This window comes from Pteronotus mesoamericanus, unplaced genomic scaffold (assembly GCF_021234165.1).
Source record: "Pteronotus mesoamericanus isolate MK-2021 breed Mesoamerican mustached bat unplaced genomic scaffold, CSHL_Meso_final contig_169, whole genome shotgun sequence".
Taxonomy (NCBI): domain Eukaryota; kingdom Metazoa; phylum Chordata; class Mammalia; order Chiroptera; family Mormoopidae; genus Pteronotus; species Pteronotus mesoamericanus.
In genome coordinates, this window is record NW_026555068.1 from 3,520,672 (window position 1) to 3,544,359 (window position 23,688).

At 44.3% G+C, this 23,688-nt stretch overlaps 1 protein-coding gene across 2 annotated transcripts in view; it reads left to right on the forward strand.

Moving 5' to 3' along the window:
* Nucleotides 1–23,688, forward strand: part of SH2D4A (SH2 domain containing 4A) — a 51,014-nt gene that overhangs the window by 24,992 nt on the left and 2,334 nt on the right. Inside the window, exons 5-9 of one of the 2 annotated variants that reach the window (XM_054565924.1) lie at nt 7,672–7,752; nt 10,774–10,885; nt 12,555–12,756; nt 15,292–15,422; nt 23,114–23,334. In XM_054565924.1, coding sequence (XP_054421899.1) covers nt 7,672–7,752; nt 10,774–10,885; nt 12,555–12,756; nt 15,292–15,422; nt 23,114–23,334 — 747 coding nt within the window. The remainder of the gene's footprint in view (nt 1–7,671; nt 7,753–10,773; nt 10,886–12,554; nt 12,757–15,291; nt 15,423–23,113; nt 23,335–23,688) is intronic. The other variant, XM_054565926.1, reaches the window with a different exon arrangement.

Here is a 23,688-nt window from a genome sequence, read left to right on the forward strand (position 1 = left end):
TGGACGATAAAATTTTATGTAAGATAGATTCATAAATCCTGGGCCTTAAAAGCCATTTAGGTTGTTGTGTTTTAAGAACAGTGTGCTACATGAAAAGCTTGACGTAAGTAAATTACAGAAGGGAAAAACATTTCTAGTCTTGAGAGTTGTACATTATGAAATTGGTGGCAGAGCTTTGCCGTGTGTGATTGAGAGCGATGTGAGCAGCAACTCTCTTACCCCCCACCCGGCGGGGCGCGGCGCGGGGGGCGGGGCCCTGGGTCAGGAGGTGAGCGCGTGGGGACCGTGCTGAGCAGGTTGTAAGTGCCTCTGGGCGGGGCTCAGCTTCGTTCTCTAAAACGCTGGAGGTTACAATAGCTCCACATCACTGGTTTGGATGTGAGAATGAAATGACATAACATACATAAAATCGTTATGTAAAGTATTATGTACGATATAAATATTTTTCTACCATTTTTTATAGTTAGGTTCCTATTTTCCACTGTGTCAAGACGCGCCACATCAATCATGTTTTTAAGACTCCTTGTCTATTCTCTTAACAGTCCTTCATTACTTTACACTTACACTTTATATCTAATAATTACTTTATTTCCCTCGTCCTTCTTCTTTTTCTTTTTTATGGATAATGTCTGGTATCTCCCTGGTGAGAATGCGAGAGCGGCCTTTGAATCTCTCTCATATCTGAAATGCTTTGCCCTGACAACCCTTACCAGTTTTACATTATTGCATTTCGGGGGAATATTACTGCCCAGTTCTGCTGTTTGCACATGGCTTTGAGGGGCTGTAGGGCAAAGGCGTGATGAAAGTGGATCGATATTCATCCAGTATGGGAGTTCTGTGCTTTAATATGCTCAAAATAAACTCAGACAGTGTATTATTTAAAGGTATGCCATAGAATTACACATCACATTAGAGTCTGCCGCACTTTTAAGTCAGGCTCTCCAGTAGTCTCTGTGCATAGATTTTGCTGGGGAAATATTCCCTCTGGCATCTGTTGTCCTAATTCATGTTTCAATAAAATCATTCCACAGGGACTATGCACTATATCTTTAGCAGTAAAATTGATTGTCCTGTTTTTCATCTTGTTAGTCTAGGTGACCTTAGGAAAATATCTCCACTCTCTCTCTATTATTATTCTTGTAACTTTATTAATGCACAGTTCCATTATTTTGACGGTCTCATTATTTTATAAGAAAAAACTACCTCCCCGTTGTTCGAAAGCTGAATAGTATAGTCATTTTGGGGAAATGCCTTTTCTGCTTATGGTGGCTGGGAACAGAGTGATGCAATCATTTCAGTGTGTTTAGTACAATGGGTGAGTGATAAGCCACTGACTTTCAGAGACTTTAAATTCAGCCGATCTTGATTAATATTAAAACTAGACTGGAATACCTTTTGGTGATTGGAAAAGTGTTTCATGAATGTATAATGTCCTGATTCATTCACCAAGTACTCACTGAGGCTTCACTAAATGCCAGTTCCTGTTGTGCGTGCCGAGACTCCAGACGCCCCGGAGTTCAGCCGCCATGGCCTTGGCCCTCAGCGAGGCTATCATTCTGACCCTCAGTCTACTAAGGAACCGTGGATTTAAGGTGTGCAAGAGCAGGGTGAGGAAATACCGGTACTTAACCTAGCAGTTGGTTTTCAAAAGTAAACTCTTGATTTTAGCCCATTAAGTCATCATTTTCATCTTTGCCATAAAAATTGAGTGCTAATAATCTTCTATTTATGGGAACTTTCTGGTTTAGTTAGTGCTTGGCATTTATTTCATTGCATAGCCCTACTTTTAAAGAGAGTAAATATTAACAGTGTCCAGAATGAACTGTTTTTCAAACCAGTTTTAAAAGTGTAATTAGGATAAATCCTCATATTACACATAGTTTCTGGGGGGAATATAATTTGTAACCATATGATATCGATTTTGCTAGCAGCATCTTTTGATAACCCAATTGCTTCTGGAGATCCAAATCGCCATACTTTTATCGGTAAGTGTGTGTGTGTGTGTGTGTGTGTGTACATATTTAATATATATTCCACCCTTCGCTCACTGTGGATGGGCTGCACTCCCACTGTTTAGAGGGGACCATAACCGCATTCTGACGCGGTGTCCGGAGGATGTCCACTAGCCCCTGATGTCACTGGCTTTCAAGTCTTCTCTTTATTTATTTATTTTTCGGGAACTTTTGTATAAATATTATGTGGCAGTTTTATTTCATTATTAAATTAATTGGTTAGTAACATTATGGTGTACAACTTTATCATGTGACCTCTGTACACTCTATTGCGTGCTCACCACCCTAAGCTTAATCTCCTTCCGTCACTGTATGTTCGATCTCGTTTCCCCTCTTCCTCCTACCCCCACCCTCTTTCCCTCTGGTAACCACCATTCTGTTGTCTGTATCTATGAGTTTGCTTTTTGTTTGTTCATTTGTTGTTTTTTTGTTTTATATCTCACACGTGAATGAAATCATATTGTTCTTATCCTTTTCCATCGGACTCACTTCACTTTGCATAATACTTGAGATCTAGCCATGTCACCACAGATGACAATATGCCATCTTTTTTGTGGCGGAGCAGTACTCCATTGTATATATGTGCCGCATCTTCTTTACCCAATCATTCATCAAAGGACACTTAGGCTATTTTCATGTCTTGGCTGTTGTGAATAGTGCCTATGTTCATTGCAGCAATACAGGTGTTATTTTTAAATAAAGCAAATATGAGGCAGGTAAGACGGCTTTAACTCTGCCTGTAGAGTTTCAGCAGCAGAGGAGGGCAGCCGGTGGGCGGCGACAGCAGAGGTTTGCGTGCATGAGAGCAGACGTGTTCTCTCTGGGACACCCTGCAGAACGAGCAAGCTGAGACACGGAGAGGACATGGGGTTTAGTCTCTGCTTTTCTACCTATTAGTAAGTCAGCTTACCTTTTTGACACCCTTTCTGGGGCTGATGTGAAGATCAAATGACATGTTGGACATGAAAGTACTTTGTCAGCAAAAATGATATAAGTGCACGGGTACTTCTCCTCCCTTTCTTGGGTTCCAAACAGCAGTAACTAAAGAGCATATTCCCTAGAACACAGCATCACGTGGAAGCTTCAGAGACGGCATGGTACCCTCTCCAAGAGGCCTCTTCAGCCCCCCTCTCCAGGAATGCTCAGGAAGGCAACAATATTTCTGAGGCTGTCTCCCTTTGGTATTATAGTCATAAGTGATCACTTTTGAGCCACTAATATGGCTGTTTTTTAATAAAGGAAATCTCTTTTGTATCATATTATTTTCTTTTTTTAAATATATTTCATTGATTATGCTATTACAGTTGTCCCAATTTTTCCCCCTTTGCTAGCCTTTGCCGGGTACCCCTGTTCCCTCCAGCATCTCCCCCACTTAGTTCATGTCCATGGGTCATGCATGTAAGTTCTTTGGTTTCTCCATTTCCTATACTGTGCGTGACATCCCCCTGTCTATTTTGTACCCACCAATTATGCTTCTTAATCCCTGCACCTTTTCCCCCATTCTCCCTCTACCTTCTCCTAGCTGGTAATCCTCCAAATGATGTCTGTAACTATGATTCCGTTCCTATTCTTTGCTTAGTTTTTTTAGATTCAGTTGCTGATAGTTGAAAATTTGTTGCCATTTTAATTATGTTCATAGTTTTGATCTTCTTCTTTTTCTTAAATAAGTCTCTTTAACATTTCATGTAATATTAGCTTGGTGATGATGAACTCCTTTAGCTTTACCTTGTCTGGGAAGCACTTCATCTGCCCTTCAATTCTAAATGATAGTTTTGCTGGATAGTGTAATCTAGGTTGAAGGTCCTTGCTTTTCATCACTCTGAATGCTTCTTGACAGTCTCTTCTTGCCTGCAAATTTTCTTTTGAGAAATCAGCTGACAGTCCTGTGGGTACTCCTTTGTAGGCAACTCTCCGCTTTTTCTCTTGCTGCTTTTAAGATTCTCTCTTTATCTTTAACCTTTGGCATTTTAATTATGATGTGTTTTGGTATGGTCCTCTTTGGGTCCAACTTGTTTGGGACTCTCTGTGCTTCCTGGACTTAATGTCTATTTCTTTCACCAAATTAGGGGAGTTTTCTTTCATACTTTTTCAAATAATTTTTTGATTTCTTGCTCTTCCTCTTCTCCTTCTGGTACCCCTATGATTCAGATGTTGGTATGTTTAAAGTAGTCCTAGAGATTCCTAGGCCTATCCTCATTTTTTAAAATTCTTTTTTCTTCCTGTTGTTCTGATTGAATGCTTTTTCCTTCCTTGTGTTTCAAATCATTGGTTTCATTCTCGGCTTCATCCTCTCCACTCTTGATTCCCTATAGACTTCTCTTTATTTCACTCAATGTAACCTTATTTCTTCCCTTATGTCTTTGCCATACTCAGTGAGTTGTTTGAACATCCTGATCACCAGTGTTTTGAACTCTGCATCTGATAGGTTGGTTATCGCTGTTTCATTTAGTTCTTTTTCTGGGGTTTTGTTCTGTTCTCTCATTTGGGCCATATTTCTTTGTCTCCTCAATTTGGCTGCTTCCCTGTGTTTGTCTCTGTGTATCAGGTAGAGCTGCTTTGACTCCCTGTAAAAAGTTACCTGCAAATTGCATGGGGCAGAGCCTTAGATAATGGCCCAGTCACACTATTTTCAGCCTATTCCACTGTACTTAGTGTATCCATGGATTTGTAGAGCTTACATGTTTACGTGAATGGACCTTCTCTACACAAGCCTTGATTAAGTTCTTCATATTATTTTAACACTTTGGAATGATGGCAAATCTTCTTTCACCTTGAAAATTAGTATTTTTATAAATGTGGCTCTTAGCATGTGTGAATAGTTTTAGAGTTTACAATATGTTTTAGCCATATGAAAATTCTTGAATAGAAGTACTGATCTCCGGGTTGGTTGTTAAACTAATCAATTATTTAGGCTAAAACTCTCCTATAAGAACCAGCTTTAGTAACTAAAATGCAAACCTAATACTTCAAAGAAAGGATGCCAACCCTTCTTGGCACCAGTAGATGGTGCTGACAGTCACAGTGGTCCCTTTAGTCACCAGCACCATGTCCTTTTTATTGTCTGCTTCATGTGCCTTACTTAGCTTTGAGTTATTTTAAGAATATTTATAGCCCATCATATCTGACAGGTGCAAAAGTGGTGAGTATATTGAAAGGGCTAGTAAGAAAAGGAATATTATGATGAAAGAAAAATTAACAACGACAACAAAGCAAGTGGTGAGGAAACAATGCTGTATGTGTGTGTACAGAAGGAATAAATCTAAGGGACAAAGAATAACTGAGACAGTGCTGTGCCCACACAGATGACAGTATTAGGCCAGTGATGGGAGAAGAGATATTTGGTGAAACAGATATCACTTGGGAATATGTGGGTAGGAGAGCAGTGCTGGATGCCTCTCAGCCTGATGCTAATTCAGGAAACAACAGTCTAGTTTGCTCATCAGCGTGAAGGCTGAGCGCAGTCGAGTTGCAGCTGACAGGACCTCATCCGCAGCTCTGCTGGGGGCACAGGTCCGGGTCCTTCTGAAGCGAATGAGTAGAGAGGCTCGGAGCGCAGCCAACCTGGGGGGCCTGTTTACAGTGCCTGAGGAAGTCACCTGCCTCCTAATTTTCAACAAAGAAGAAATGGATCCTTTTTGCAAAATGATGACGCCCCACAGACCTTGTATCACTGAGGGAAGGGAGAGAGCCTTTTAAAGCTCACATTCTTTGGAGTGGGAAATGTATTCAGAGACTGCAAGAAGGAGCCCTTCAAAGTTATCTTGGACTTTTGAACAGACTGAAACAAAACCTGGTGGAGCAGTTCTAACCTGTTCGTAAAGAGAGGAACTGGTTACTGTCTCCTTCTGTTGTGGATGCAGAGCAGCTCTGTATGTTACTATAACGCTAAAATAAGAAAAATATGAGACAGAGTATGTAGGAAGCAATTGTGAAACCTATAGGATTCATTACTTTGCCAAGTAATAAGCATAAGAAATCTCTGACCTGCAACTTTATTTTCCTGTCATCGCAATGTTGACATAGTAGAAAAGGCACACACCATGGCACCCGCCAGCCGTGTGATCCCAGTAAGCTGCGCGGGCCTCTGATACTCACTTTCTCCATCTGTAGATCGGGCACCGTGCTGCCCATCCACCAGAGACGTTGCCAGAGGTAAAAATAACACTTGCGGATGCAGTGCCTGGTCATAGCACGCCTCCAGCGCACGGAAGCCGTGCACGGAAATAGTCTTAACAACACTGCCCGTGACTAGCAGAAACTCTGGAGAGCTCGATGAGTGTGCCGCCAGCAATTGCGGCAGCCAGTTCTATCAGCCAAGACGGACTAAACTTTTGTAGCACAGGGACCAGGAAGGCAATGGTTAAAACACAATAGAAGTTCATCTGTTTCCCTTACAACACCCAGGATCGGGGTCTGGTGCAGGAGGGCTCAGTCCTGCAGGCACTCGGGCTTTTGGTGGCTCTGCTGTCTTTAGCACTAGCACGACTGCCATCGCGATGCCAGGAAGGGGAAGTGGCCTGGATGCTGCATGAGAGAGGTTTTAGGACCCAGACAGGAGTGGCAAATACCAGTTACCACCTGCATTATATTGGATAGAAAGTAGTCACATGGGCACGCGCCTAACTACCTGGGCCGAAGCACACACGCCCAGTTACCGTGGAAAAAGAGGCAAAACTGAGGTAGCCATACTGGTTTATCACATCACATAGTAAGTACCCTGAAGCACCTACCCGCTGTGCTCCATGCTAAATCTCAATACCAACCTTTTGCTGAAAATATGCAGACAATTTCTGATCTTTGCTAGATTTCAGGGATGAGTCTTCAGGCACAAGCACAAAGTCATGGTAATATGGATGGTGGGTGACTATATCAGGCTATGCGGTCCATGCTGGGACTTGGCCCAGATCCTGTGCTCAAGCCAGGGACAGGGTGACCAGGGCCTGTGTAACTGACCTGGTTTTAAGAGGCTCCTGGTGTGATATACCAGCTCGGTCACAAAGCCAGAGCAGTTGGCACATGGCTGGCAGAAATAACCCTGGGCAATCCAGGCAGTGCATCTGGGAACCCCACTAGCAGGAGGAGCCTCTTGGGAAATCCATCTAGAGTAGCAGAAACCCAGATACTGGGCTGGGTAACGGGGTCAGAGGAAGGAGAGGGGAGGAATGCGATCAGGCAGGGAAAGTGGGCAGGGCGCCCAGGCCCCAGGCATGTGTCCAGCCCGAGGTGGGGAGCAGGGCGCACGCAGCTAAACGGCAGCGCCTAAGCACTTCTCCGGTCTGACCTACAACAGGGCATGGGTAGAGCAGGGATTCAGACAGGAAGCAGAGAATTTAGATTAAGACATAATGTTACATCTAGAAGTCATCTCAGGGGCACCGCGGCCTGCTGGGAGCAAGACACACAAACATGCCTGTCGTGAGCAAACCACCAGCTCCTGGCTCTTGGAGTGGCGCGGCTGAGGCTTCATGCCCCTGCTGCCCCTGTCGGGTTCGGCTCAGGAGCTCAGGGGCTGGTGGGAGATTTGGAGACCCAGTTGTGAGGGCGGGGCCAGCATTAGGGAATGTTGAAAATGTTGAAAGGAGGGAAACATTAACAGATTATTTTATGAAACAGCATTACAGCTCTAAATGATATAAAATGTGTTTCATTTAATTTTTAGTCACCCTCCAGTTCCTCAAGAAATATTCAACAAATGTTGGCAGATTCTATCAATCGTATGAAGGCATATGGATTTCACCAGGTAAAAGATTTTTTCTTTCGGGGGCTAAATGCGTAGCCATTTCCACTATTGTTTCACAAATCGGTATATTAGTTTCTTTCAGCAGTGAAATTAAGCAGTAGAAGGTGAAATCTGTCTCTGAAATCCTGTGAACATAGCTGTTCCTCTTTGCCTGTTCATCTGGAGTTGAAAAAGTATTGAGTATCATGGAAAGAACAGGTGCCAAGGCACGTCTGCTAGACTCCTCACTGAGGATCTGCCTCAGAGACGGTATCCTGGGCCATTGCAAATGCTGGGGAAGACTGATTTCAGAGGGTGCTAAACGCGGTGCTGACTTGCCAGAAATAGTGCATTCAGACCAAGTCCCTTATGTGTTCATTGCTTCTAAAAGCCTGTCCCTTACAGTGACCAGCCTCTTGTACCGCCCTCATCCACTGTGTCAGAGCTTCTCCCAGCACCCCGACCTCTCTCACATCCAGCCAGACGTGAGGTCCTCTGCCCAGGCCGAGCCCGCTCCCTCCGTTGGGCATCACGTCGCACACTGCTCACAGTCAATGAGGCACAGGCTGGCACTTGGAAACTGTAGTAGGATTTGACCAGCAGAGAGTCTGAAAAAGGGTCAGAAATGAAACTATAAGGGAAGGGTCCGAGTGACTGCAGGCCTGAGGCGGGGGCTGTGGTGGAGGTGGGCTCCGGGGCCTGCGTTCCTGTGGACAGTACGATCAACCCCCTGATTTCTCTGCGAGGACATACATGAACCTGAGTGGTTCACATGTTTGGGACGTCAGGAAATGCTGGTGAAGTGTTGGAGCTGTAGTCCTGCAGGTTTAACACGTACCTCTTTCTAAAAGAGCAGCAATAGGGTGTCTAAAGGAAACTTTCAGTAATGCTGCCCGGGACACATTTTATCATTATAAGTGAGGACAGGTGAGAAAGACAAAGGATCTGTGCCCATTCAACCAGGATTTACTGAGTTTCTCCCATGTGCAAGGCACTGTCATGGATGTTGGAGGAAGCGGTAATTTTTAAATAGAGAAAGTAAAGATCAGCTTGAGAAGATTTGCTAAAAGTATATTTTTATTTTGCCTGTTCATCTGGAGTTGAAAAAGTATTGAGTATCATGGAAAGAACAGGATTCTGAAGGAATCCTTAGAGAAACTCAGGACAAGTTCTGAAGTTTTCCGGCTGCTTTGAATTAATACAGTGGTCAGGGCCAGACCTCATCTGCAATTACTCTGTGAAACTCATTAATTTTGTCTGCTTTCCCACTGCGTCCATACATATTACACTGTAGATTAGAAATGAATATGATTTACTAAGTATAGTACTCTCAGACATTCTAGTATCATCTGCAATATTATTAACTTAATATTTTTCCTTAGTTAAACTCACTTTGTAAACTTTTTCTAAGCAATAATATCCATGATGTCCTAGTCTAATAACTTATATGTTTTTCTAGTCATTTTAAATAATTTTAAAATATGCATGTGGAAGACAAAGCTTTACTTTTTAAAAAGTTTATTTTTCAATTACAGTTGACATTCAGTATTATTTTGTTTTAGTTTCAGGTGAGCAGCATAGTGGTTATACAATCATACTTTACAAAGTGTTCCTCAGGTATTTGAAGTACCCACCTGGCACTATACACAGTCATTACAATATTATGGACTGCAAAGCTCTGCTTTTATGTGTCAAGTTTTTTTTCCTAATTAAGCTTAGAAATTGCTAGTAGCATTTTATTTGTATTTCAGGCTTGTAAAGAATATCCATAAGGGGATAACAAATTTTTGCACTCATTTCAAACACCAAAAGTTGTTCTTCGATTCTTGTAATATTGACAAACCAAGAGGACTTACTTCTAGGCAGGAAAAGAATGTATAAAAAAAAAATGGAAACAGTAAATAAACTGAGGGTTAGTTATATCTGAAGTGTAGTTTATGAATTGTCACCTTTTACATTAACTGATTTCCAACTTCCCACAATAATTAAAAATAAGTTTCACAACATCAGGGTTTATATTTTAATTCTGATGAAATAGTCTAACAGCAAGAAAATCATTATCTTTCTACAGGAAAACACAGAAGGGGAAAAAGGTCACTGTTGTGATGGAGAATGAGCCCAGCCTTCCTGGCCCTCCCAGCCGGCTTCATTCCTAGGCCAACCGGGGCTTTCCCTTAGCTCACCAAGTTATAAACTCGGTGTTCTCATGAGCACTCAGAGGGCTGTATCGAAATAAACAAAGGACGTTTTAGGTCTCAGTGATCCAACGTGCTAGTTTCCCTTTCGTTAGAAGCTAATTCCCTTGAATGTTCTTAATGCTATGGAGCTGTACACTGGAAAATGATTAAGATGGTAAATTTTATGTTATATCCATTTTACTACTGAAAAAACCTGAATGCCTTTTTAAAGGAAGACTCGTGTTTCTTATTTTATATTTTCCGTGTTTCTTATTGGAAAAAATATTTTTATTTTTTTTTCAAACAGAAGAATTCCTTTTGGGGCCCCTTAAAGCCATCTGTAAGGAGCACGTTTTCTGACGCAGGGTTCAAGGGCACGTGGCGACACAGCTGAGGCTGCCGCGGGTGCACCTCATTCTGGGGACCTGTCAGGGACGGCAGTGTTTCCGCTGCTCCCATGAAGCAGTGTTTTCACACCACTTAGGGGACACAGTTTGAAGCGGATAGGTGCTCTGTCTGAGAAGAATGAGTATTTGTTGCATTCTTACTACACACTGTGCTAGGCACTTTAAAAAATTACTTAGTCCTCATTATAACCCTATGAAATATCCTTAATTTTCTCATTTGACTTAGGGCGAGCAGCCTGAGAGAGGTTCAGGGACCAGCCTTGGGCTCATACAGTTCGGGGGCGCCGAGCGGGCCCCAGCTGTGGGCGCCCCGCGCTCTCCCCGCAGCGCCCCTTCGCCCCCTGGGCCGCGGCGGGGCGGGGGGCAGTCAAAGAGCGAGCAGGCGGGCCTAGAGCCCTCCTCCTCGAGGAAAACGGCCACCGTCGCTCACCAGTGTCTGTCTGTGGTTTTTTAAACAGAAGAAAGAATCCTCGAAGAAAGCACCAGACGAAGAAATAAAACAACTAGGTGAAGAGAGAACGAAGCAGATTTATAAGAGCTGGAAAGAGGATTCGGAGTGGCAGGCATCTCGTGAGTACCCAGAAGCCTCTCGAAGCTGATTGGTTCACAGAATGAAATGACCAATCTAGAAAGCACTTGAAGAGGTCATTGGGAGGTGTTTTAACACTAAATTATTACCAAACGGCTTAAGAACCACTTGTTCAATAGCAGAACAATACTCAATTCATCTTTGTACCATCAAAATTATGATGTATTTGTATGATAGAATGGTATGTAGCGATTTTTTTAAAAAAACAACATGTTTCCAAAGAGTATTGTATGACCTTGGAATTATGTTTATATCTTTTTAGCTTGGAGAAGAGAAAAACACTATAAAATAGTATGCAAATCATCTCTTTTCAAATGTCTAAGTATATAAAGGAAAGAACTGGAACACTATTAACACTTTAATATGCAAGAGGTGGGATTCAAGATTACTTATTTGAGTTCTTCTTGTTGTTGTCCTGTAATTTCTTAAATTTTCAACAGCTTAACTTTGTAATCAGAAGGATGCAGAAATAACAGGCTGGATGTCTTAGCGTCCGTCCCATGCCTATGTCCAGCCCTGACCCTTTTTAAATCAGCACCGTCAGAGAGAAACCCCTTGGGAAGAAGTCAGTGCGTGTGAGGGCAGAGCAGGGCGTGCTCCAGGATGCTTGGCAAATTCGAGTTTGACATGGGATGAGGGTTCCCATCTGTGTCAGACAGAGAAGCCGCAGCTGCCAGATCAGCCCTTGAGGCCCTCGAAGGAGAGGAGTGGCAGTGTTTGCAAGATGCTGAGAATCTGAAATTGATCTTTAGTTCCATTACAAGAAACACCATGAAAATGACAATTTTTGTGAAATGAAAATATTCACAAGATCCAATCACTTTTCTGCAGTGAAATCCTAGCATAATGGAAAGCTTTGGCATCTCTTTGAAGTCACACATAACAGGATTTGACTAATGATGCCTGAAGTGTAAATACACTCAAGAAAAATAATCCTTACATCCTGCATTAGAGTCCTTTAATACTATGTTGCTAAAACAAAAGCAAAGTAAAACAGTAAACCCTCTATTTACAAAGCCATATGAAGAGGCAGCCTTGGGGTGCTGTCACGCGTACCGACCCATTCTGTGATTGTCTAGTGTGAGAATAACTTTACTGTTTGGTCTGACATCTGATTTAGAGGGGTGCAGCTCACCGTGGCTCTGATATGGGAGCCTCACTGCCTGGTCACCCTGTGCACAGCCTGAGCCCCTGAAAAGTCCCTGACAGCCTGATCTTTGCTCCTGACTCAGGGCAGGTGACATCCTGAACTCCTCTTGGTGGGAAGGATCGATCATCACCTCTTACTATTCAAAGACCGCACCCACCCCCCACCCCCGCCACCTGGAATCCTCACTCAGGCTGTGACCCATCACTTAGTCTTGTTAACGCAGGAAAGTCTCCAGCAAATGGTTCTTCGTTTCTAGCTTGTCCCTTCCTCCTCCTCTTCCGTCTCTCCCCTTCTCAGAAAGTCCCCAGACTCCCATCTAAAGAGGAATTCTGCAGTGAGCACTGGGCTCTTGTGAATGTGCAAGCCCTCATTACCTTAATAACAGGCATCGGTAGCAATTGTTCATTATTATCAGCAGATGCCAGAATCTGTTCTCCAGCTGCGGTGCTTATTCTTCTAACCATCTCCGGGGGCCTGTCTCAAACCTGTTGTTTTTCTAGTGAGAAAATCCAAAGCAGCCGATGAGAAGAGACGCTCCCTGGCTAAACAAGCGCGTGAAGATTACAAGAGGTTATCCCAAAAAGCGAGAAGCAGCGAGGGACTGCAGAGCCCCCCAAGTGTTCCACAGAAACCAAAGAGACCCCCTCTTCCACCCAAGCCTAAATTCCTAAACCCAGCAGAATACCCCCGAAAGCCTTTTAGGTAAGAAGCCGCGCAGATGGCTCTAAGAGCGAGGGTCGAGTGAGAGGAGTAGGACGCATTGCATACCGGGCTGTGGGAAGTGGAGGACGGGCTGGGCAGTTGAGGTCGCCCTCTCTTATAAGCCCGTCCTCCTGAGGTGGCCGGTCTGGCGTCCGTGCCCTTCTTATCTGCGGAATGTCCACAGCTGTATACCTCAGTGACAGATACACCTAGTAACTTAGTGAACTTGCACCTCGTGTTCACTAACTTCCTGCACCACTAGCCCATCCCCACCTGGTGGCAGCAGGTGAGCCAAGGAAGGGACAAGAGGAGACAACTATGGTTCCATTGATTCCCAGTATGGCTCTGAGTAGTGAAAGACTATCAAAGTAGGAACCTTCGGGCTTGCTGGCTTTCGGGCCGTCGGTAGAGCCACGTCTTCATCGCTCAGGATTAAAGGTCTGATGGGAATTCTTACTCTGGGATATGGAGGCGTGCTCACATGTGGAAAATTTGGCAATGTTCCTTTCTGAGTGAACACTTTGATTGTTGACAATGGTACTTTTGCCTCCTAGGTTGTGGACGAATTAGGCAAAACAATTCCTAAAGAAAAAGTACCATAATATTACGGCAGAAAGCAATTATAAAATGTCTCCCCTGGTGACTGATACATAACGGCCAGGAGAAATGAAATGCTGACTGGGTGAGACAGCGCTGTCTGTGAAGGCCTGCCTTCTGAAATAAAAACTAACTGTATTTCTCTGTTAGGAGAATGGAGCAATAAAGACAAACAAAAATCTCCTTCTGCCCGGGGACAGTAGTGACCTTCAAGGTTTTTTCCTGAGGGGCCATGACCTCAGAGGAAACATGAAGGGGGACCTTTTCCTCTGCTATGATTATTTCTACTTAGTCAGTGGAAAGGTTCCATTTTGGGACAAAATGACCATGTTCTACAAAGTGACAGTTTGGGGAATGGCTTTTTTCTTATGGACAAAACAAGAAAGGTAATCAGGAAGCAGGTCCCCTTGCCGCTTTGCGACCGCATACCCGGCTTGTCTGGGAGCACCGGCGACAGACCTGGCGGGCCGGTGTGCCCGCTCTTGTTCTCCAGGCTCTTCCAAGGGCGGGAGAGCAGCTTGTGCCCTCACCGCACTATTTTTAGAGCTCAGCGTCTGTGATTGACAGCAAGGAAGGTGGCCTTTTACTAAGGGCGACTCTTGTTTTAAGCTGTGCTCATTTAGCTCCTTCTTTCAACTTAAGATGCTTGTATCAAGTGCTTCATGTGAGGCGGCCAGACGGGTTGGCCTTAAGGCTGGCGCTTTAAACAGGGAGGACCAAAGTCACCTGGGGTCCAGCCCAGAAAACAGAGAGACTGGCTGTCCTTGGAGTTTTCTCTTGGTCTCCAAAGACTTCTCAAGGAAAAAAAAATGCCTGGTTTGAAAACTAGTAAGAAAACTTACCAGGTGATCTCATGTGTGTGTACTGCCTGCCCCCAGGAAAGTTAAATATGATAGGCTATTTTCTCCAAAATACTATGTATGTATCTATATGCATATGTACATGTATACATGTCCATCTGACATATATGTTATATGTAACTCATGGTAGCACATGTTACCATAAAAAGTACAAAGAGTCATAATGTTAATTTCATGACAGGACATTCCAGCAGCTCATCCAAACTCATTATTGTTTTTACATTGAACTCTGCTCAAAATAGTGGGCTTTTGCGTGGGACTTGGAAATATGTTTATTACATTGCAATGGTACTTTTTGTAACGGAAACTGATTTACACTCCAGAACTTAAATTCTGCTACTAAATTGACTTCCAAAGGCCTCTGCTGCCTATATCTTTTTCTTGCCAATTTCAAAACACTCTTCTTTCTTTAACTTTATATTTCTTAGACTGTCTTTTAACAGAACTAAACTTCTTCAAAGTGTGGGAGAGAAGAAACCAAGTCAGGGAGGTGAGTGGATAGAGAAAGAAGCTAAAATGTTAGGAAAGAAGTTTATTTTGTTGCATTTGATTTGTTGTGTTTGCAAGTACATGCTCTCCAGGAAAATAGTGCTGGGGGTATACTTCATTTTTTAATGCTTATTTTCTCAAGTTTTAATCAGGAGTTAATGGGGCTTCTAATTCATGCTAAAAATAAAATAAAATCTGTACATCAACAGAGCGGCAGCTCAATTCCAAGACTAGCCCTGTAGGACTGGATGGATAAGTGACAGATTTATGTTCCTTCCTATTCCCTTCCCTTGAGGGATGGTGGCAATGTGTGTGTCCAACTTCCCATTAGCTTGCCCCCTGCAATTAGATCTTTGAATGTTTATAATTCTCATTTCTCTCTCTCTCTCTCTCTCTGGGGCAAGAGTTGTTTTACAGTTGTTAGTATGGAAAATAATACAATAATAAATAACAATACAAGAATAAACTATGTTTCACATGTTCACAACTATAAACCTACTTTTGCCCCACTCTGTGCATATATAATTTTTGAAGGCATTGTTTTCAAAGTAGTTAAATCTAACTTGATAAATGGTCTTATAAATAACAGAAATCAGGGATTGACAAGGACAGAATCTGGCTCCGCCCAGGAGGACATCGTCCGATGGTTTAAGGAGGAGCAGCTGCCTCTGCGAGCAGGCTACGAGAAAACAGCCGACACCATCGCTCCCTGGTTCCACGGTGAGTGCAGAGGGTCCTTCCCTGGAGCCTCTTCTGATGGTGGATACACTGCTGATCCACCAGGAAGGCAAAAAGAATAAAGGCTTCCTTTTATATGGGCTGCTCAAGAAGAGTCTTTGAAGTTATTTTCACAAAGCAGTTAGTTTTTCAAAGACTTCTCTGTGAGCTCCATTCTCATGACACATTTAGAGAAAGCAGTCGGCAGCCGCGGCCGCTGCAGGCACGGTGGGTTAGTGTATCACTACAAATAAACACCACCAGGGAAGTGGGGAAAGCAGTGCCAGGGCTCTTGATTGTGACTTCGATAAAACTGCGCCGCCCCCTGCCCCCGTTGCCCTGAGGGAGTCAGACCTGGCCGTTGGGCATGGTGGTCAGGGCGTCAGGGCAGCAATCGAAAAGTCGCTGCCCAGTATCGAGTTGAGTGACCTTGAGCAAATCATCATCGTTCTCAGCAGCAAATCAATTACCCGTGCCTCATTTTCCTCATCTGTTAAGCGAAGGGGTTGAACTCGTGATCTTTAACTTAACAATTCTGTGCTTTTGATCTTTGTTTCTAGTCTATATTGAAGGCTGCAAGGTGGGTTTGCTAAAACCTGGGCAGATATTAGCTAATAAACTACGGGGTCCGGCACAAATAGAGCCTTTTTTTACTTACAAAATCATAAGCATGTAATTCTGTAACATAACAATATCACACTCGAGCACACCATATGACATTTTAGATGAAATGTTCAAATTAATACTATAAATTATTACACCCATATTATTACCCTGCCAACCACGCTCAAGGAGGCGTTACTTCTGCTGGACCCTTTGTTTCTTTATTTGACCCTAGAAATTTGATCGATTCAAGCCCTCATCGACCCAGCATTTCACTGACCTCTCAGTTTCTTGGACTTCAAGAAAATGAAGTGGTTTTCCTTGTTTTGTTTTTTGTTTTGCCTCAGTTGGCTTCTTAAGTCTGTGGTTAAATTGGACTAATTGGCTCTAGGTACAACGAAAGTGCTTTAAATAAAAATAAATCTGTCTCAGAGTGCACTTGTCCTAATGGGTATCTTGGTTTGAATGATGTTTAAGGCTTCTCTCTTTCAGGTAATATCATCTCACACAAAAATACATCTACAGAATAAGCTCTCAGTCATATAACATGGCAACTCTTCTAAAAAGAACATGATTATTTGTGGCAGGCTTTGTGCTACGGCTGCTTTTGCAGTTAGAACGTTTCAGCAGAACTGTCTGGTCGCCTTGGAAAATGCTTGTTCTTTGGCCATTCAGGCTTCTGTAAGTGTCCACTTTCAGGGGAGGTCCCCTCCTTCCTAGGACCAGGTGGTAAACACCCTTCCTTCCCATTTTGCTTAAAGACACTGGAAGAAAGAGGGACAACGATGTCAGAAGACAAAGAGAATGCAGTCAGTGACATGTTCATCATGGCAATTGTAGCTTGTCTCCTCATTGCCTTTGTTAAATTTTCCTTTTTACGATAAGAACTGAGGAAATCAGCCACCTTGTCACCTCTGTGTCATTGGGCAGAAGATGCGCTCATCCCTGAGGACAAAGTGGTAGTTTAACAGCAGGGAGTGAGAAATGGAAAATGTCCTTTGACATTATTAAAAATCCTGATACTTTGCAGTTCAATTTGAAACAGATGCCAAAAGCTAAGGTGAGACAGTTAGACTAAAGTTCCAGCTGGAACTTGGGTTTAAAAATAAGACCCTTGAGTTTTACATATAAAAACTTACTAACTGCTTTCTTATTGATTTATTTTCATTTATGCAAATATTTATCACAGGCCTAAGCAAAATAAATAATATACAGTAAAACAATATAATAGATGCTCAGCCATGTAGTCAATATAAATCACCGTCTTCAGTTTTAGGAAGATGAATTTCACATATTTCTATGATAAAGAGAAATCACATCTTATCTTTTGGAAGTATAATTATTTATGTATCAGGAACCCCATTTTGAAATACTGGGATGGGGGTCCTGTACAGGTTGACCATCTTGCTTTCAATGTCATAAATTTGTTTGCCTTCTCAGTTATTGCTTTGGTCACCTAACTTTTCGCCCACAGAAGTCCATCCTTTCACCCTTTTCTCTTAACAGACTTGAATGAGGATGGGCCTGGATGGGGGAGGACGAGGGAAGTGAAGGTGCTGGTCACTGGCTTGCAGGGCTGGGTGGGAGGTGGCCTGCTGTCAGTTGAAAGGAGGAGCATCGGGGGACAGGGAACTTGGGAAGGAAAGAAGAGAAGAGGGAAGATAAAGAGCTCATTTGGAAGGAGTTGAAAGGTCTTTGGGACAGTCCTGTGAAAATACCCATTTGATGATCAGATTAATGGATCCAGATTAGAGATAACAGATCGGGGCTGGCCGGCACATAATTAAGAGCATGAGGGGATGAGATTTTCCAGGAGTGAGTTGAGAAGACCCAGGACAAAAACCGGGGAGCCCCAATGTTCGGTGCAGTGGCGGAGAGCCCAGACCTCTGTCTCAGGTCTCCTTTCCCACTTGGGGCCATAGTGAAGCACAGGGTGTACAGCGGGACAGAGCCCGCCGTGCGCACAGGCCCTGTGAGGTCTGTTTGTAATCGGTGCCATAGGTCCTGCCTCTGAACTCCCAGATGTAGGAGCTTCATGAAAAATGTCACGTGCAAGAGAGATCCCGAAAGGAAGTGCTGAACTCTACTTCCTGAGCATCTTTTCATGATCTCGAGCAAATCTAGATAAGCAAAGCCTCCCCACATCTGCTTCTCTCTCAACAAGACCACGGTTCCCAACTTTCACGGGGTTTTTGGTTCCCCTGGTTATGTGGACGTGTGGGAAAACACGTTGAAAAGAATCTTAAGTTCTTTTTCACGTCTTTTTAGTTTTCCTTAGAGCCAAAGCACATTTCTACCTCTCACGTGGATCAGATTGGCGTGGTGACCCAGATGGAATGACTTGCGGAGACTTGCTGGCCACCTCTTGGCTGCTTCCCATAGTGGGTTGGAGATCAGGGACCTAATTCCAGGTCACATGTGCCCATTCCTTCCCTGGACACTCTTCCGCTGGCCCCATGGGAAGGACCTCCCTGCACATTCGTAGCTCGGCCGACTACATTGTGCAACCACATGGGGAACACGTGGAAACCCCAACAGCTTTGGCAGAAGGCTTTGTGGACGAACTTGGTAGTTGGTATTTTTTAAACTTTTTTAGTACTCTGTTTATTTTGAATTACTAAATAAATTCCCCATATAGGATATGTACCTTAAAAAAAAAAAAGCAAACTAGATTAGTCTTCTGTACTTATAATTATTTCTATTTTGAATAGGATTTTTTAAAATTTCATACTTGGTAGTTGTTGGTATAAGGAAATTATGTTTTTAAATAATATTTTATTATTTATTTTTAGAGAGATGGGCAGGGAGGGAGAATGAGAGGGAGAGAAACATGGATTGATTGTCTCTTGTACATACCCTGACTGGGGGCCAAACCCACAACCCAGGCATGTGCCCCGACAGGGAATCAAACCAGTGACCTTTTGCTTTGCAGAACAATGCCCAACCCACTGAGCCACACTGGTCATGGCAGGAAATTATGTTTTTATATAATTATTTTGAATCCAGAAACACAGAAGTCTGTTAATAATTCTCATTGTCTGTCAGAAGATTCTGTTGGAGCTGTTTAAATTTTTGAGATCTTAATATGTGCCAGGCATTATACTGAATACTTTAAAGGAGATAATTTTTATTCCTATTTTACAGAATAGCAACCTAGGAACTAAGATGTTAAGTTCTTTTCCAGGCTTTTACCACTAGTGGTGGCAGAGTCAGTATTCAGGGCCTGATCTATTTACTTACTTCAAAGCCACAGCGTTTCTGAGCTATTTCAGGTCTCTCTGGGTCTCTTTACCCTCCTCTGTGCAAAAAAAACTGTTGTTCTTCCGGGCCTGCAGCTCACCTTCACTCCGGAGGGGGTTAGAGCTGTGCTGTCCAATACGGCAGCCATTAGCCGTATATAGCTCTTTATATCAAAAGGAACTAAAATTAAATAAGATAAGACGTTAAGTTGCCCAGTCACACTGGCCACATGCCCATGGGCTGCACGGAGAACACGCCATCATCACAGAAAATCCTGTGAACAGTACCTGGGCGTCCCCCGGAGGGCAGAGCGGAGCGTTGGTCCCTGCTCTGTCTGGGCCCCAGCTGGTACGAGCCTCCGAGCTGGTGCCGGGGCCCGCAGGAGTTTTAGCCCAGCTCTGCCCAGGCTCTTCAGAGCCAGCAGCTGCCCAGCAAACCCTCGTGCGGGATGCCTGCACTGTTTTGGACGCCGAGTTCTGCCACGTCCCGCCTGGATTCAGCTCTGACATAGGCTGTTGCTGGGAGATCTGGTTCATTTCAAAAATTAATGAAGTAAGCCCTGGGCAGGTGGCTTGGTTGGTTAGAGCATCGTCCCATACACCAAAAGGTCGCGGGTTCAATCCCCGGTCGAGGCGCCGCTGATTTATATTTCTCTCTCACATCGATGTTTCTCTTTCCCCACGCCCACCCCCACCTCTGAAGTCAACAGACATATCCTTGGGTGAGGATAAAGAAAGGGTAAAAATAACTGATGAAGTAAAAAAGCTTTTTTAAATCACCCCCTACTCACTACCACAGAAGTCCTCCCAGGACCTCAGATAGGTTTGGTTTCTGGAAGCTGCGTGGAGAGAGCAGGTCAGAAGGTAGCGGGCTGGCGGTGCCACGGCCTTTGTGTCTGGGTGAGGACCGCGCTTCAGAATGCTTAGTCATGTGTGGGCAGATCAGGCGTGAAAAACATTGTGAGGACATTGCTTGAGTCCATTGTGATTAATATCTGACACTGGGTTTGGTTTGGCGCTCAAGATCTCCCTCCGCGGGCAAACAAGGCTCGCTGCTTGGCAGCGACCCGAGCCAGGCTTTCCAGGGAGCACCCGCTGCCCGTGACGGACTCATGACAAATTGCACATCATCAGATGCGCCAAAGGACTGCGCTTTTCAGGAATAAGAATCCTGTTTAAAGCAAAAGGAACAAAGCCTAGTTTCAACAGCGCTTACCTTCCGAACCTGCCATCAGCTCCCTTGTGTGCAAGGGGTCTCCATGATGGCCTGTAATTCATCACAGAACCATTTTATCGGGTTCTGGTGTCCCTGCAGGTTAGAGGGTGCCAAGATCTGTGCATAGCGGGTAATAATTACAGATGGAGAGGCTTTGAGCAGTTTGATTTACAGCTACTGTATGACCTGATTTTAGGAGCAATGTGACCTTAACCCAGGTCTGTTTATACTTTTTCAGACTAGCTTTCATTTTAGAGCTCCAACTCCATCTGCATAACATCCAGATGTTATAAGTTACAACATCTGCCCCATCTGTGGAAGTCACTTGGGGTTTCAGAGTCTTAGCCTGTCAGTCAGTCTGGGAGGGGAGAGGAATCTTTTTCCAGGGCTGCTTCCCCTTCACTCATGGGGGCTTCCAGGGTCAGGGAAGGCTGGCCCCGCTTTCACAGACAGTCAGATCCAGAGTCTTCAGAGCTCGTCCCTGCATAGTCCCTGGGCAGGCTGGATCCCTGAGGCCCTGTTTCAGCTTGCGGTAGTCATCGCAGCTTCTCAGTGGGGCCAGGCGTGTTTGGGAAGGTAAAACAGGCAACCAGAAGCAGCAGGCCAGCATCAAATCATGCTGTCCGAGCTTGGACAGCATCATTTGAGCACCTAAAATGGACAGTGGCGCAGCTGAACCAAGAGGCTCACTCAGTATTTTTGGTACCTGAAGTTCCCAGCAGCTCAGTCTTATCCAAGAAAGGACAGGGAGGTGGCCAGATGTGACAGCGATCAGCCCCAGGCATCACTAGCCCAGCAGGCACGACTGCGCTGGAGCCGGGGCCCTCAGGCAAGGGGCCTTGATCTTCTGTTCCAGGGACGTCTCAGTGGGGGAGGGGGCTGCCCCGTCTTTTCACCACCTGCAGCTATTACCTCCGCATCTCCCTGGGGTCAAGCCCCATGAACTGCCACTTTGAGGTCAGGGTCCCCAAATGGTACAGGGCAGAGGAGAAGGAACCAGAAGGGCTGGCTGGTTGGCCTGGGCTGGGAAACAACAGGGGATTTTTTAAATCCTCCCTTTATGAAAGGTCGACTTACAAAAAAAAGAAAATAGAAATGTTTTTATTTTATGCTTTTCTATGGATAGTTAGGGTTCAATTCTCAATAAACTTTACCAACAACAAGAGTATAGGGCTATGATAACCCATTGCCTTTTCAGCAGGTGTTTTTTCCCCCTAATGATAAGATACTGAGTGAGGAGACCACAGCTTCTGTCTGCTGAAGTGGAAAAGAACTCTAGGGCAGGGGTCCCCAACCCCCAGGCCACCGACGGGTACCAGTCCGCACAGCAGGAGGAGAGCGGTGGGCAAGTGAGCAAGGCTCGCTCACGTTACTCCCTGAGCTCTGCCTCCCGTCTCCCCTACAACCCCGCCCCGTCCGTGGGAATGTGGTCTTCCACTAACTGGCCCCTGGTGCCCAAGAAGTTGGGGACCGCTGCACTAGGAAAATGCTGCTCTTCCCTCCCAATTCAGAGCTCACTGAATAATTCGGCTTCATCCTCTTCCCAGGATGTGTCTGTGTACTTTCTATATGTTTGAACATTACTGATTCATCTGAAGAATTACAGTAGGAACAAGAAGGGAAATTTGGACTATGAGCCAAACCTAATGAGTTTGAAATAATTGGGGGAAAGTCTGGTCTGAATTAGTGTGAATTCATGAGGCATCTAAACTACATATATGAAAATGTATATATATGAAGATATATAAATGAAGATATACATACATATATGAAGATACACACACATATATGTGCAGTCCCTGAGCATGTGTGTATCCATCTCTCTCTTCATATATATGAAGTTTCATTCCTTTGAATATCTATGAAGACATATATATATACACACACACACACACACACACACACACAGGAGTAACATATATATAAATATATGTTATTCCTTTATGCCACTAAGCATCATTTAGAAGCAGCTACAGCGGCGGGCACCTTGTAGACCTGTGTCTGTCCCGATGTCCTGGATCTGTGGCTAACTCGCTGACTTATAGACCAGGGTTTCTCAGCCTCAGCACTATTGACACTCCGTAGTGTGAAGCTCTCCCGTGCTCTCTGTGGTATTTAGCAGCATCCCTGGGCTCTGCATACTGGGTTCCAATAGCACACACACACACACACCCTGCCCACAACCACCAAAACTGTCTCCCAAAAGTTTCCAGAAATTGCCCTGCTTGAGAACCATTGTTCTAGACCACATAGGATCATTCCCCAGGACACAGAGTCCTCATCAGTAAACTGAGGAGAGCATCTTCAAGCCCCCTCCTGAAGTAACTGTCAAGAGTCCTACCAGACTCAGAAGCCATCTAAGCCCTGTGTTGCTACAACTGGGTGTATACGTGGAAATTTGTTCTCCTGCCTGTTAAACATTTATGCTCTTATTTGTATCCCCCATTGGCTTATGTCACCTACCCTGCCCAGCTTCCAAATTCCAAAAGATGAATGACATTTTACTGTGGTCCTTAGATGCCCAAAATGGACTTAAAAGCATGCTTATTTTTACTAAACTTTATCCACACAGCTATGGTAACAGAGGAGAGTTTTGGAAATGGTTTGGCTGAAATATCTGCTTTTCTTGCCCCCAGGAATTCTCACACTAAAGAGAGCAAATGAACTTCTGAGCACGTGCAAGCCAGGCAGTTTTCTGGTCCGAGTCAGTGACAGGATCAAAGGCTACGCCCTGTCCTACCTGTCGGAGGATGGCTGTAAGCATTTCCTCATTGATGCCTCCACCGACTCCTACAGCTTCCTGGGCGTGGACCAGCTGCAGCACGCCACGCTGGCGGACCTGGTGGGGTATCACAAGGTGAGCTGGTACACAAACCTACTCTGCCCTGTGAGTTATTGTTCTGCAGCAACTCGAACAACGAAAGGTAATTACAAGGAAAATGACTGAGGTGAGTAATGGGGAATTAGTCTTTGATAATTCCTCCCTATAATCAGGATTCTTAATTGCATTTCCTTTATCATTGAACCTAGTTCCTCCCCAAATATTCAGGGAGACCCACTGGGGCAGAGAACATAGGAGATGCTAAAACCCGTGTGCCTCCCCGATCATATCTGGGCACACTCCTAAGTTAGAAGTGGAGCCCAGGAGGGAAAGAGAGTACAGGGCGGTGTGCAGATGAGGAAAATCTCTTTTTAAATTGTCGTAAACCAT